Raw genomic sequence first — 16,604 nt, 5'->3', positions numbered from 1 at the left:
ACGCCACTGATAGTAGATGTCCAGCTTTAAAGGTTAAAGAGAAATGCACAAATGTACCTTTAGTCAAGTCAGAGTCAGATCCACACCTCTAAGCTAATGTCTGTCACTGCTATGAAAACCAGTTAAAGCTAACTGGTTTGTAGCATCACAGTATTAACAGCTGATTAGGAATAAAGAAGAATAAGTATTTGTACTAATTATTACATTTTTGGCCACTTGGGAGCAGTATAATGAAATGTGAGCACAGCTTTGACACATTAAAAACAAAAAGTTAAAAGCTGCTATGAAGAACATGCTAGCAAACAGTTGCCTGTCTATGCTTGCTGCAGACCTTAGCATTTATTTGAAGCTGAGTTTCTCCTGATCTGACAAATTAAAGTCCAGTATTCACTGTCTATTCAGCGCCAGCTTCGTAGGGAAATATTTGTCCCTTCATTTGCTAAATGTTAAACTTTGTTCACCTGCTAGCTAGTTGCTAACTTTGTCTGCCGTCCGTCACTAGGTGTGTGTAAACCGCTGCCTGTTGTGACTGGAAACAATTCTTAATGAGAGCACTGAGAGGGAACCAAAACAGTAAAAGCAGAATCAAGTGAAATTATCTTTGCTCGTCACTGCAACTTTCCAAACTCTCCAAGCAGCTGCTTCAGTAGAGCTGAAGGCAGGAGTGCCCTGCTTGAAGGTTAAAAATAAAACCTGCAGGTGCCCAGAGATGATGTAGTGTTTAAAAACCTGTTTCAGAAACCATACATATCCCTGCTGGAACAGATCAAACTTTGCCAAAACCCTCCCTCCTTTCCACTTTCCTACTTAGTCTCCCTCTTTGCATTACTTTAATTGGTAACAACTTGGTTAACAAAGCTGCACCCTAAGTTAGATCTTCTTCTTTCAAACAGCAAAGCTCCAAAGCGGCCAGATCCCACCTTTTTGATCTTCTTGATCTCTGTGTCATCCTCACTGGGCGGCACCTCTGGATTTAACTGGATCTTCTCATTGTCCTTGAGCAGTCCAGCGATCTGAAATTCACCACAAAGCAGTAATGCACGGGGTTAAGAAGAGTACCTTATACTGTACCCAGCTAAAGTCCTACTCATGGTCTGAGTCACGTCATATTCTCTAACTCCACTATGTGTTTTTATTATGATTGTGAATGTGTTATTCAAAGTTTTGAAATTGCTTTTTGTTCAGCTTTGTTACCATCCATTAGCTGGTATCAAAGAAATTATATATGAATGAACTGTACCAGTTGCATCAAAATGCTTCCTATTTAGCTTTATTCAGTCCTGTTTTGTTTAGTCCCATTAGAATGATAGAGTGTACTGAACGGTCAGTGAATGAGAACAGACTCAAGAAAACAACTTTTAATAAAGGACTGAAACCAAACAAAACCAACCAAAATCTATTACACGTTTTAGCATAGAAAGTGAGACAGTAGATCATCATGTTCTGGTGCAGACTGCAGTATCAGGTACAATAGAAGCTGATTCATGCATATTGAAAACATTCAATTCAGCCATTAGCACATTAAAGAGAGATGCATTTGATCTAGTTTAGACTGAATAATTAGGGTACAAAACACTGAACAGTATTGCGGCGTTTCTAACAAGCACATCCCGGGGGCGCTGCAAGCTCAATGTTTACCATGAACTCACAGCATTGTGTTTGAAATCTGGGTTGCGACCTTTGCCCTGTGCCCCCGCTCTGTGTTTAGACTCTGTGCCTGATTACTTTCACTTCATCTTTTCTCTCTCTGTCTCCACTGCATACCATACTTTGAGACAACACACACACACACACACACACACACACACACACACACACACACACACACACACACACACACACACACACACACCCCACACACACACACACAGACAGGTGTTACTAGCATGAAATTACAAAGCAAGTTACCTCTGATTTTAGCCGCTCTATCTCGATTTCCCCATCCTCTATCTGTTGTCGAAGTTGCTTGGCAACCGTTTTCTCCGTCTCCACGATTTGGAGTAGATGGAGGTACTTCTGCATGAGGGTCTCATGCTCTGTAGCCAGGTTCCTGTAACTATACAGGCACACACAGACATTGCAAGGACCTCATTAACGCATGTTTCATTGGCTCTCCATGGACTTATCAAAGCATAAGCAGACCTCTGATCAGCATGTGTTTGAACCACAGACCTTACGTCCACACAGAGCACAAGCACTTATACAACCAATTCCTCAAATACTTGCGAGCTTAGTAAACCATGTGCAAAGGTTGCTTCTGCCTCAGAAATAAATCTGTACATTACCCAGTTCAGCACTTAATGTGTAGCTAAGCGGGGGTTAAAATCAACTCCTTCAAGCTCATTTAAATCAGGCCTCAAAGCATTTTGAATCTGGATGTCTCCTGACAAGTGAGGACTGTTCAATAGGGGCTTTCGTTTAAATTGAATTGGAAAACAGCTTGTTTAACTGGAACTGTGCTGAAATATGAAACAGAGTTAAAAAAAAAAAAAAAAACCCTCAGAACATGGCAATGATCTAAACATCAGAAACCTACAAAAAAACAAAATGACCACAATGGGCATACAGATCTTCATTGCCTTGCTGTGTATTACATGCTTACAGACCAACTTACTCCTGTACAGTAAGTGCAGCTGCCTTTGCTGAGCACTAATCAATGTAATCTTCAATGAGTCCAATCAATTGACCTTTCACCATACAAATGCACACTGCTGACATTTAGAATGATTGTACTGCTAGTCTTTCATGACCCTCTTTTGTCTCTGAATCTTAAAGGGGCATTTTGCTCATTATACATCTGAGGACTCCATGCATCAAGTCTGATAACAATCTGTTAATTCCATTTCTTTATATAATAGTTTTCTGGACAATACTTAAAACAGGTATCCCCATCATAATCCAGTGGAGGGAATCATAAAAGAGTAAGTGGTCTGTCTCTACAGGGCTTTCACACCAAAAGCACAAGTTCGGCACCCATTGGATATAATGGCCCTTTGACCTTTATAGCACAAGTTTAGTGGGATTCTGACATTGGTGGGAAATGGAAGTCACAACAGTGATCATTTTGCAGTAGAGCAGGATGGTGGAAAAGTTTGTTTTGTGAATGTCTGAATTCACAGACCTATATCAAAGCGAAGACGGATATCAGGTTATCTAATCAATATTGTGATTGTATTGTGATTGCTTACTTTAGGTCGCAGTCCTTGGCTGTTTTGCGCTGCTCTTCATTCTACGTACTACCTCATGCAAACTTCTCTTTCTTACATGTTTGGTCTGAAACCATCATTAATGAATGAGATAGATGTAATCAGACTTTTGAAGCTAGCACAATTCTTTTTTACCCATGCTAGCTGTGTGGGTCTAGGCATGGCAATGTCCTCCACAGAAAGAAATACCTTGACAAATGTCGGATAAATAGACATGTATCCATTACAGCCTCACATAGCTGCTATAGTGTGGCTATTGATTCTCATTAGACTACAGTTTGTGTTGTATGTTTCTGTATAAAATATCAGGCTGTAAGAAATGAATTGGTAATTTAACATTTTGATGCTGTCTTGTAAAAACCTTGAATTTACAGTTTTTGTGATTTTAATGCCTTCTGAAGAATTACATGCTAATCTATGGGGTGGTTCAGTTTTTCCACCTAGTCCTAAAAACCCTTTCAATTTCCTTTTCTTAGACCCTGGAAAACTTATTCTTTAGTCTTTTGGTGAGGTAAGTTATGCTTAAATTTTACTGACCAATTGAGTGATGTTATATCACAGGACAGGGTACATACATATGAGCATGTGCACACACACACACACGCACGCACGCACGCACGTACGCACGCACGCACATCCTGAACAAAACCTTCTTCCTCAGCTGAATGTTTGAATCTAGGTTAGAGGTCATGTGTGAGAGGTACCTGGCCTGTGTAATAGCAGCCACCCACTCATCACAGTCCTTGACGTCCTCAGTGCGCAGCTCCAAAGCCTTCTGGTTGTCATGATTGAACGTAACAGTGAAATAATACTGAAAAACAACAACATAGACAGAGAGTCAAATATTTGTTCAGCACATGATGAGAAAATTCAAATATATTAAAGTGAAATAAAACAGAAAAACATAGTTAAATATCACACTGTGGTCATCACTGACCGACTTTTTGTTGTCCACAGAGAGATCCTGAGGGAAAAGCCCTCTTCATTACAAAGCCTGTGTGTATTCGGTCTGTAACCTGACAGACAGCGGTGGAAGCCTTTCCACTGATGCTGTGTTTTGCTTAGTTTTGTTTTGCTTTGTCCCAGTGATTTGGTGGCATTTTAGTGACATCGACACCCCTTGGACCTCACCCTTTTTACTCGGTCTCCAATTATCTCCAGCGACCCCACAGTCTTAAAGGTTCAGTTACGGCAATTATGGTAAATGCATGTGGAATTGTTTTCTAATAGGCTTATCAGATCAAATCCCCAAATCAACAAAGTGGTGGTCATTGCAATAATAGTACAGACAGACTATTTGTGGTAGAAACGCATCAAATTATATAACACTGATGCATTGTAAATAGACCCCCACAAATCCAATATATTGGATTTTTTATCCCTCCCAAATGCCAAGAGTAAATCATTTGTGAAGGGGAGTAATGTTCCATATTTCCTGATGAGCAGCAGAACGGGCCTTTGTCAATAATGTGCTTCTCATCTCCCGCTTCCTGCGAGCTGGTGTGTCAAGCCTTTTAGGCAGCTATATTTAGCTCCACGTCACTACATTTTTTTGCCACAGAGACATTAGCTGTCGGTAAGTGAGACAACGTAGCCCCGTAGTAAACCTTTGTTTAAAATCTATGAACATTTCATGATGACTGATAAAGGTGACTTTCAGTAACTAAGCTTATAAACTTATGAGAATTACTGACTAAAACTGACTTTGAACTGATGGCATGTTCAGAAAATGATGCCTTGCTTCTGTTTAGACTCTGTTAAATACATCAGCCTTTGTTATATGCTCTATATCTGTGATTAGTGCAACAGGGAGTCCTCCAAAAAGGAGGAAACATCACTCTGTACATTGATTTCTCTGGCGTGACACATATGACATCTAAATCATGAAACATCCATGTTTGTATTTTGTTTAAAGTGTTAAAGTGTAAAGCCAGTGTCAAGAGTTACATACCAAATGGTATAATTTGAACTTCCTGCTTTTGTATATATAGTTGAAATGAATGGGAAAAATGCATTAACAGAGAATCGACGCATTTCAAAACAACTGGAAATATATTTGGAATATTGATTGAAAGGTCCACTACTGATGCACTGATTGATTCATTCATTCATTCAGTACAATGGAACTGACCCACTTTTTCTGCTATTGTCATTTGGTGCCTCTTTTCTGGACACAGATATTGTTGAAAATTACTATGATTATTTTTAAACTACCCACAATTATGCTGTTTACTGTGTAACCTTCACTCCAAGATAATGAGGTAAATTGATAGATTTAAAGTTCTTTAAAAATGTTCATAAAATCACTCAAAACAATAGTCAAAGTCACCTCATATAAAGACTTATGGTAGACTATGTTTACATCATAATCCTTTTATTTTTTTTGTTTTGTCTTTTTTGTAAATCGGTTTACATAAATATTCCTAAACATATAACAACCACCACCACCCCCCACTACCCCCATCACCTTAGACTACAAACCGCTCATTTCTCATATGCCCATATTTGCTGTACTTGCTAAGTGAAGCACAATGCCGAGGCATGTTGTTGCACATTTTGTTGGCCCCTTCAAATGCACTTTTTCAGATGCAAATAGGGGTTGCCATAGTAACTGGGGGCTTAAACGCAGCTCGCCTTCTAAATGGGGAATAAGAACATTTAAAAAGTAGAACACTCCAAAGAATACAATGAAAACGGAGAGACAGACGGGGGGGTGAAAGATCTTTTGCCTTTTTGAGGAGTGAGGGCTATAAAAAGCACTGTAGCCCTGCAAGGTGGCAGTTGGCTTGGCATCTATTCGCTGCATTGTCCCTCTCCCTGTCACACACAGATAAGATCCAGTACTCGCCCGGCCGTTCCTCTTGCAGCTCTGACACACACAGACATACGGTACGTGCACACACACACCACTAACACGCTCAAGAGAAATGTGGAATCTGCTGTAATCTGCATATGTAACCGTTCTAATGTACAGTAGCATTGCCTCAGACGACCTCTGCAGTCTGCTCATCGACTTGGGTGTCAATCTTTGTTTTTCCAGAGTGGGGAAAGTGAAGAGGAAATCTGTATGCTCTCAGACACCTGGAGCATTGATTACTCTTTCTGTCCTCATCTCACCTTTTCTCTGGAGGTGCTCAGTTTTATAGATCGACACTGGCGTATGCAGGAGGACACAGTGAGGCAAATATAGACTTCAAGGCATGCACTGAGTCCCACAGGATGTACAGATGTGGACGCACACAGACAAGCACACGCTGCCGTTATTGACTACACACTACAAAGTGTGCAGTTTGCACTCATGAAGAACTTTTATTTGTGCGACCAAACACCCAAATTTTATATACATATGAACACTTAGTTCACCAAAAAATTGACACCGCCCCCCCACACAAACAACATAAAACTGAGAGAATTTATTCCTGACACATATTATGTAAAGGGACACGTGCTGAACAGAAGACTGTGTTATGCTAATTGAAGGCTTTCAAATTCATTTAATTCACTGCTGAAATAAATTCACTGGAGCAGCCTGCATGAACATCTGTCATCATAGATGTCACTCGGTTCATATTTCTAGAATAGAGCATGCCTCTTGTCCTGACATAGTTTTAAAGGGGCAATGTGTAAGAACTGGCCAACTCCCCAAATCATACTTCAAACAAAAAGGGAGCAGCATATTATCAACAAGTTCATAACAAACAAGGACATGCACTCTCTGGACAAGCCACGAGAGGTAAAGTGATGCAAGGAAGAGGGAGAGCAGTTAGAGCTGCAAAATCAAAAATTGAGTTTGAGGGAAAAGTGGAGCAATTGTTGCAGAGAGAAGATGACTCCAACACAGGTTTATAACCGACTGACAGTTACTATTCTTCATCCTCTCATGTTTGACAGAGGGCAGACTGGACACTCACTATTGCCTCTTGTGGTACAAAGTGGTATTACAAGTCAGGATGGGCTGGGGCTAGCTGGTTAGTCTATCTTCAGTAATTTCTGCAACACCATATATAAATATCTTTGACAATCTTAGTTAATTTTTGAATGTCTTAAACTAAAATATTTATATTTATATTGAGAGGCTTGGCAATGGACAAAGTTTAATAGTTTATCCCATGAGAGTGAACAGGTCCTCATATTTAAATGACAAAGCGCGCTGTTTGTCAGTGCGCCTTCCAAAACAATCCATTCAACAGATATGAGCTATTTCTGATCTGCTAGCTTTAGTTAAGGTGTGGTTGTAAATGTGGATGTAAACAGCGGCCAAAAACAGTAAAAAGCAGTAAATTCCCTCGGTAGATAGTAGGGACAGCATGCAAGCTCCACATTTGCCGAGCAATGCGTACGACTCCACACCACGAGTTGTTAATAAACACGCAAACACCCCCCTTGGCCTTACCGGAGGCTGCAGTCCGGTGTCCTCGGTGTACGGAGTGAGTCTGTAGCTGAACAGATAGTTCTGGGACTTTGTCTGAAAACCAGGTCTCCGTGAAAAATAGAGCGCAGTACTCTCTTATTTCCCGCTGTGTTGTGTTCCTGGCTCTTTACTCGCCCTGTTTGTTTTCCAGGGACCGCACGTTTGCTAGCAAGAGGCTGGGCAGCTGTGGTCTGCTAGCGCGAGCTGTTAGCCTAGCATGGAGCCCTCCCCTCTCGCCTCGCTTGCGTCTACGTTTGCGACGCGCTCTCCTGGAGTAACGTGCTCACTCACGGTCGGGGCTGTGTTAGTTGGCGATATCCAGCAGTACCAGTCTGTTGTATGTTAGCAGTGCATGGCATTTGTGCACTGCAGAAAGAGCAAAAAGCACACACAAAAAAAGAAAAAGCCGGCATTCGAGAGCGGGGCGGGCAATCATGTCCGCCACGGAGGACGCCATGTTGCCTTATAACACATTCTGCAGCACAGCATTTGCATTAAGGTAACAGCGGACCTTTGACCTCTGACCTCCACAATCTAATCAGTTCATCCTTGAGTCACAGTCAACATTTGTGTCTGAAGACAATCCACACATAAAATGAACATAAGGTCATAGTGACCTTGATCTTTGACCTTTGACGTCCAAAGTCTACTGCATCACTGAGTCACAGTCAACATTTGTGCAAAGTTTGAAGACAATCCCTCAAAGGGTCCTTAAGATATGGCATTACCAAGCAAAACGTAAACAGGGTCATAGGGACCTTGACCTTTGACCTAAAACCTCCAAAATCTACTCACTTCATCTCATGGTTTCAGATGAATGTAACCCCCAAAAACCTAAATGACAAATCCATTACAGGAAAAAAAATCATCTCAGAGTAAAATAATCACAACTTAATTTGTTTTTTTTAATTGTCCAAATTCTGGTGGCACATCTGTACAGTGCCCTTTCTGTGACACAAATACTAATCCTGTCAGCTCAGCCAACAAAGAGCAGAGGGCAAGTGTTTGAAGAACATGACATGACAGCAGAGTTCAGCACAACGGACAGAGACACCAGGTACAGCTGATGGAAACAGACTAACAGTGCAACTGTAGAAGCCGCTGCAGAAGATTTACCCTGCGTCTGTTTTATTTGTCATTTCCTCCTTTAAAGTTATACAGCAAAATACAAATATTATAAATCAGGATTGTGATTTTAAATAGATGGAACAGAAATGACACGCAGCATGTGTAAGGGATGATTTTTTTGACACTGAGATTTTCTATTTTCTATGAGAACAAACACTTGTTGTTCTAAGTTATCTAAACCTTGACTGTGGTCTTCTCTTCTCCTGCTGTTTATTCATGAGTTTAAAAAAAATTAATTACCCAAACCATATTCGTGATTATTTGTGAGCTGATCCACCACCTTTATCTCACATTGTGGTTATTTTTAACAGCTTTCAGAACAACAACCTCATCTGAACTCCTCTGAGCCCCAAATATCGGGCACCCTTGTACGCTTCTTTGTTTTTCCACTCCATGATCTGACAAACACTTCAAGGGGATTCCTGGTGGCCTAGGGGCTGAGATCCAAACCACGAATCCCAGGGACCTGTCTCCCATCCATGCATATATATGTGTGTGTAAAGAAAAAAATACTCCAACTCCGTGGCATGAACTTGGTGTGTTCTAGTTTGAAAAATGAAACTTGGTTGCTTCTAATTTTTTTCTAACATCTACTGATTTGAAAGTTTCGTTGTAGAAATATTGTGCATATTTGTGTAACATGTCTGTGAGGACTAAAGTCCAGGTCTTCCAGCATTCTCCATAAAACTTTCAACATAATTTTTCTCATCCGTTGGTGCAACTGTCATTAGTGAGGGAAAAAAAACAGTCAACCCAAAACAAAGATTACAGTTACTGAACATGTAAAACGACCCATCTCTTAGACTTTTAACTTCAGCTCTTTAGTATCTCTGCTGCAGGGAACGCAGAGCAGACTGCAGCTGGCAGAGCAGATTTCAGAAGGTGACTGCAGTCATAGCTCACAGCAGCTTGACCACTTCTCTGTCTCTTAAATGCTTTTATGTCACAAGGTTTACTTCCTCCAACAGAAAGCCTTCCCAGCCTCTTAAAACTGTTTCTCTAGGGGCAACCATCCTTTAGCTGAGCTTATTTCTGACTGTCACACTAGAATTTAAATAAATAAATAAACAGTGGAAATTGTTTAGCCCCCACACATGTTAATCTGTCGCACTATGGGGATGTACTGATGTATGTGCTATGGGATGTATTGAGAAACAAAAAGCATGCCTGAGACATCGTTTGGTTTTCATTCATGGCTGTCGTTAACAACCGCATGATAATGAGAGAGCTATCAAATGAACCAAGCCGCTATAAACCGGGGAGACGCAGTTGCCAAGGTAGGATGCTATTAATATCAAGACAAGGAATTAAATCAATACGTCAAAACGACAGGGAAGGGGCAGCTCTCCTCCGCAAGATGGCAACCTGCAAAGTTTGGATGCAGCTGAAGTTTGCTCCCCACATATGCGCTGCAATCCCTGAACGTTTGAGGTGAAAATACAGTGTCTTATGTATCACATGCGATGCAACAATTGTTCCTGCTGGTGACGGGGAAAGAAGGTGGAAGGTGAAGTGGCCCCCGTGTTTGCAAAGTTTGCACAAACAATCGCATTAATCCTGCCAACTCTGAGCCACTGTGTGTTTTGTATTTCTTGCATTTGACGCGAGTTACCTTAAAGGCAGGCATGGGGGGCTATTTTAGTGCAGAATGGAGACAATCAATCGCTTAGGGTGACGCCATTACGTAACACTGAACGTCAAGTGAACTATAATGCAAAAGCATCTCTGGGAAAAATGTTTTCGTTTTTTTTGGGTGATAAATTGATGTTGGGATAAAAAATAAAACAGCAGCGTTGTGTCGTTTTTATTTTGCAGCGTCTACAGAATACCTGCTCCCGTCATTGCTGTTGCTTAACCCCGGAGTCAGATTGATCAAAGCAAGTTTCTCCCACCACAGAAAAACACAACAAGCTGCATTAATGAGTGCGTCCTGCTCTGACAGACGGATTACCTTGACAGTGTCAGTCTGTCAGACTTATGAGAGCCCCCCCCCCCCTGTGTGATCGATGTCTTACCTGCTTCTCTAAGCATTCCTTCGCTGAGAGAGATGGTTTCGGTGACGGTGCCCTGTCACAAACACATCCCTCCAACAGGTACAGTCCGGAGGGGCGTGAGCTGGAGTCGTTTTCGAAATAAAACAGCATATTCTGCAACAAAGCGAACCACTTTGAGTGCCATTTTGTGTTGTCTGAGCTTTTCTTACTTAGGCAACCTCGCCTCGTCCCATCCTTTTTCGCCAGAAGAGCCAGATAGGTGATGTGGCCATCATTGAGTCTCATCCCTTTCTGCATTTTGGCTGTGAATCCGAGAATGATCTGCGGGGATGCCTGCGGATTCTTACATGTTCTTCTTCTCAGCAGCTCAGAAACACAGTCAGACTTGGTGGGCAGCAGCCCACTCCTGTGTGCCCGTCCACAGTTGCCACACTAATGTTTGCAACGGCGAAAGACAGGGAAAAAAAGAAAAAGAAGAAGGAGAGAAGATGCGAGTGAAGGGTCAATGTTAAGCATTCAACTGCACTAAATCCACGCTGCAAACACACTACAGCAAACCCCGACGCCGTCTTAGAAAAGCCTTCCTCATGAGCCCGAATCGCTCATGATGAGGACTGAAGTGTCCGCGTGCATAGCCTACACACGCGCGCGCACACACACTCGCACACACAGCATCCTGCTCTCTCAGAGGGAGGAAGCGCAGTCACGTGACCTGTCCCCGGAGCAGCAGATTTCAGCACCTTGGACAGAAACTCCGAGGAGCAGCACAGACGGAGGGAGACGCAGCTTATTCATGTGTAGAATCCCGAAGCAGCTCAGGCTTTTCAGGCCCTGAACACCCCCCGCCCCCCAAACAACGTACACACATATATACACACACACTTAAACACCACCACTCCCCTATGAGAGAGAGAGAGAGAGAGAGAGAGAGAGAGAGAGAGAGGTGTTTTCTTTCTCCGAATTTGAAATGTCCGAAACATGTGGAAAGAGACTGAGTCTGGGATGAGGAATCAGGATAAATCATACAGCTGAATCAAAGAGGTGGTCATTCAGTTGATTGTCCACCACAGTTAATGTCAAGTGTTGTTTCTTTGTATTACATTATAGTGTACAAGGGTTTCTATTATTGGGTCCACCTTTTGATTATACCAAAAGAAAAACTGAATTGTGGTGTCGGGAACCAAATGCAATTAAAACAAAGGACAGACATTGCCCACATATGACAGCATTGGTACAGATCTTTTACTAAGTAAAAGCAGCATCAACACAGTGTATTAATACTCCAGTACAAGAAAAAACCCTGCATTTTAAAACTGACTTTAAAAAAAGAGCAAATGTTATTTAAGGACTACAGGGCAGCATGTGAATTTCCCCCTGGGAAGTCTTATCTTAACATATATTAACATCCTAATTTATTTGTTAATTATATTTTTCTGTAGTTTAATCTAACTCTGTTTTCTTCTCAATTGTAGAGGAGTAGAGCTATAAAGTAGCAGAAAATAGAAATACTAAAGTAGGTACTTAAATACATTTAAGTAATGTACTTAAATACATTACTTGACTAAATGTCCGTAGTTGCTTTCCAGTGATGCATGACAGGCAATCAGTACCACTAACAGCATACAGGCAGAGGAAAGAATTACAGCCATTCACAGTGTACAATACTACACAGCACCAGCCCGCACTTAGACAAGTATAAGATGATTAGTTTGCTAAAGTACAGAAGAAACAACGCATCCATGAACAGTACACAAGAAACAAATACAACTGCATGTGTGAAACTCAATTGGGCGTGTGGGAGCAGCAGCACTTGTATGTGTGTTATGAAGAGAAATGGCCGATGGGATGAAATCATTTCTGGCTCTGTGACTGTTGCAGATAAGTCAAGTCAGTTTTATTTATGTAGCATCAAATCATAAGAGAGATTATCTCAAGGCAATTTTCATATAGAGCAGGTCTGCTCTTTACAGTATTATTTACAGAAACGCAACAGTCTGCCTTGAGCAAGAACTTGGCGCCAGTGGTGAAAGTGAGGAACAACTAGCTTTTCATGGGATGAAACCTCGAGCAGAACCAGGCTCTGGGTGGGCAGCCCCACTCTGACATATGAGCACCAGTATGACCATGTACACTCAGACTGAGACCAAGTCTGGATATTCACTGAAGACCTGAGAAGGACAGTTGACAGAAAACATCCAGTCTCCCACACCTCACCACAGAACCACCACAGTCCAGACATGGACAGCAGAAGAGAGGACTGCAATCAGGCAGAACGCACACCACCAGAGCCAAGCCTACCAGAACCCAGCCAACCAATGACCAACTTGGCAGAGCACCACCCCCCATAAATCAGGCAGACGGTGGTGCCAGGCCTCAAGGGCACATATCTGGAGCAGCATCCTATGCAGAAGCAAAGCCTGACATGGTTCAAGCCATGCCATCCCCTGGGATGCAGCGTACCTATGCACAAGTTGAGGCAACATTCTTGGTTTGAAAAAAATAATCACAGACTGCTGCCTTATTAATGAAATCTCTGTCTCTATTAATGAAATCTCTTCCTGGAACATTCTTTTCCGCTGTTGGCCTGAAGAGCACAGTCAAGATATTGCCACATTATTAGAAACATGGTGTTGAGATGACACAGACACCGAATGTCCCTCAGACATAGATATTTCTACCATCCCTCAAACAGAAACACATACGTCACCATAGAGATTCAGGTGAGATTACTGAGTGGTATAGAGAGGAGTTATCATATCATCTAAAAATAATTACTATTTGGGGAGGTTTACAAATTGTTCAGCTCTCGGGACCAGTGTAGTCGATTACTCCATCACTGACATGGACCCCTCCCTCATGAGTGCACTCACTGTCAGACCACAGACTCCACTATCAGATCAGTGCCAGATAAAAGTATTTATAGAACCAGCTGTACATAATACAATTGCTGAGTCTGAGCTCTGTAAATTACATGAAATAAATAATCAATACAAATGGACTCCCAATGGTAAAGTTAGGCTTAAAAATGTGTTCACTTCACCTGAAATCACAGATCTAATTAATACATTCTTCTCTGTACAGTTTGCTACCAACCCAATTAAATATGGCTGTTATGAAAACTATATTTATGGGGCCCGTCCCCAAGGTTTGACAACCACTGATTCAAAATATCTAAATGTATAGAAAGTACTTAAAATTAGCTCCAACTCAACCAACTACAACTTTAAAATACAGCTTATGCTTCTTTTGTACTAGTAAGCCATTAATTTAACATGCAATTGATCAGTTAGTTACTTTTTGACAGCACAAGTATTCCTAACTTTGCACTTTAAGCGCATTTTTCTAAACTTTTACCCGTGTAAAATTTTGAATGGAGAATATTTACTTGTCTTTTACTTGCTGACATTACTGTATTGGTGAAGGATCTGAATGTATTCTGATTTTGGTCCACCGTTGCTGAGAGGTTTCACTTTCTGTACCTTGGAGCTAATGTGTTTCACTTTCAGTAACCCTTAGTTTTAATTACTTGAAAAGTGACACATATCTACATATGTATGTATTCATATGCATATATATAAATATGTATCATTTAACAGGCCCTACGTCTTTAAAGTACAGAGGATGAAAGTGTAACAAGAACACACTTCCTCTGGCTGGTGTGATTAATAGGCTGAAAAGCAATTTACCACCAATGCTGTCGCTGAGACAGGTGGACAGTCTGGCAAGGAGACATATCAAGGTGAAACTTAAGTCACATTCACTGTGAGCTTGCACTGATTTCTGGGCATCACTACCCAATTTACTCCTTTGAACCAATGACAAAGACCTTGTTTTATTCCATATAAAATAATCTATGGTCCCTAAACCTTTGGCCTTGTCTCTTTCCTGTCCTGTCCTGCCTCTCTTATTAAACGCAGAGAGCACAGGGTTAACAAAAGCCTCTCAACGCTGTCCACCGCTGGTACATTTACATATCTAAGGGGGCGAGAGAGATACTCATTAGGGTTGGCCCATAATTAATCCTGGATTAGCATATTGGGGCGAGGACACACACAATGGTTTATTTCATCACAGGGTGTTTCACAGAGGGATCACAGTGCTTTGTCTGTGTGGGATCATTAAAAGGATCCAGGGAGGTAACAGGGCATAACTGAGTGAGATTCAACTGCTCTCGTTGCTAGATTCAACCAGCTTTTTGGTCTTTTTATTGAAAAGGAGAGAGGACAGTCCACCTTTCTCAAGTATTTAATTTCTTTTTCTTTATATATTGGTCACAGGTACAGTGAGGAAAGGCAGGAACATGGAGGGAGGGAGACGCAACAGTGTGGAATGAACTGCAATTCTTTCCCGTGTAGCCATTAGCAGACTGAACCACCAGGACGCCCCAGGCTCAGCTCTGTTGCCGGGCTCCTTACATCCCATAATTAGCCCCTCAAACAGGGGTGGTAATGAGTTGGTGATTCTAGTCTCTGACTGGCACGATAGTAAAGATTATTTTTATGGCTTCCTATTATAGAAGATGTAAAATGGAAAGTGACGCAGAAGATTGGAGCGACAGAGCGGTGATGACATTTGGCAAAGGTCAAGAAGGGGATTCAAACTCATGAAACCGTGGCCAATCAGAAAGCAGCTTTCAGAGGGCGGAGCCCACAGCTGGAGGTGATTTTAGGCGCATTGTGCAACAGGATTTTGAGGCATCCTGTCTGGGTTTCTGGGTTGCTGTGTATCAAAAGCCAAGCTGTCCTTAACCCAGAGTTGGTCATCAACAAAGCTGGGATGAAAAGAGGGTTAATGGAAGGTTCAGATAATCAAATTGAGTGTTAAAGCAGTATGAGCATGTTTTTTTGGCCACGTGGGGGCAGAAAAATTCCACGACAATCATGTAGCTCTGATATATTATTGCCTTGTAAGGTTGCCCATGCAGCTTAAACATATCTCATTGAACTTGTGTTTCTGTCCACCTGACAAATAGTCTTTTCTCCTTTTGGCTCTGTTTCGGCCTCCACCAGCTCTTAAGAAAATCTGGCTTCTAAGATGCTAGATACTAGACATCACAAGCTAGTCACTAACTATAGAGGGATTCAGCAACTTACTGTCATATTGTAACTGATTCTTTATATCTGTGTCATGATGATACGTAATCCTCGTTAATATATCTAGTGAATTATGTATCATTAAATTCTGATCCAGATTGTGTTTTAATGCAAACCAATATTTGAATGCTGATCTTGAGACCTGAGTTTACACTTACCTGTCAAGTTCTTTCTGAATGCATACCTGCCAGCCAGCTTGGAGACTGAAAATCATGAATCCTCTCAGGCCTGCATGCATTCAGCGACAGTGATTGTCTGAAGTCACATCCCATTAGGGACGCTGTCAGTCTTATGGGACATTGAAGTAATGCAAAGACTTGTTGGATTAGAGAATCAGCCTTGTTGACACTCAGCTAACACTTGTCAGTGAAATGTAAATATGTGGTGTGAGCATATTTATATCAGCAAACCTAATACATATTTCTACAGTGGAGTGGTGCAACTGTGTCTATACTCATAAACTGTTGATAACCGACACATTGCAATACAATGTCTGCTTTTAAGTATAATTTGTGATCCCTTGTTATGATACACTAAAAATTAGCTTTCTATTTCTCTGCCAGAGTATTTGTATTGGAGACAGTGTCCACGGCTCACTGTCCCTGGTGGCAGATTGGCCAGTGTGGGCAGCTCTCAGACTCTGGGATTTGGCCGCAGCTCTACGCACTCTGCTGTGTGCCAGGTACTGCATGCAGGGTCACCACCTGGCTGCAGCATCCTCAGGCTGAGCAGCATCAGAAATGACCAAGAAAACTCGAGCCTCAGACAGGAA

At 41.7% G+C, this 16,604-nt stretch overlaps 1 protein-coding gene across 2 annotated transcripts in view; it reads right to left on the bottom strand.

Moving 5' to 3' along the window:
* The window catches only part of LOC121183737 (ras-specific guanine nucleotide-releasing factor 1-like), a 28,769-nt gene extending 17,733 nt beyond the window's left edge, over positions 1-11,036 (bottom strand). For both annotated transcript variants that reach the window (XM_041040943.1, XM_041040950.1), the window contains exons 1-4: positions 10,761-11,036; positions 3,911-4,017; positions 1,909-2,056; positions 921-1,013 (exon numbers count right to left, since the gene is read on the bottom strand). In XM_041040943.1, the coding sequence (XP_040896877.1) occupies positions 921-1,013; positions 1,909-2,056; positions 3,911-4,017; positions 10,761-11,036 (624 nt within the window). The remainder of the gene's footprint in view (positions 1-920; positions 1,014-1,908; positions 2,057-3,910; positions 4,018-10,760) is intronic.
* Positions 11,037-16,604: the final 5,568 nt, after the last annotated feature.

Source organism: Toxotes jaculatrix, chromosome 1 (assembly GCF_017976425.1).
Source record: "Toxotes jaculatrix isolate fToxJac2 chromosome 1, fToxJac2.pri, whole genome shotgun sequence".
NCBI lineage: Eukaryota > Metazoa > Chordata > Actinopteri > Toxotidae > Toxotes > Toxotes jaculatrix.
The sequence above is the reverse complement of the archived record's forward strand: the minus strand, read 5'-3'. Positions and strand labels throughout refer to the sequence as shown.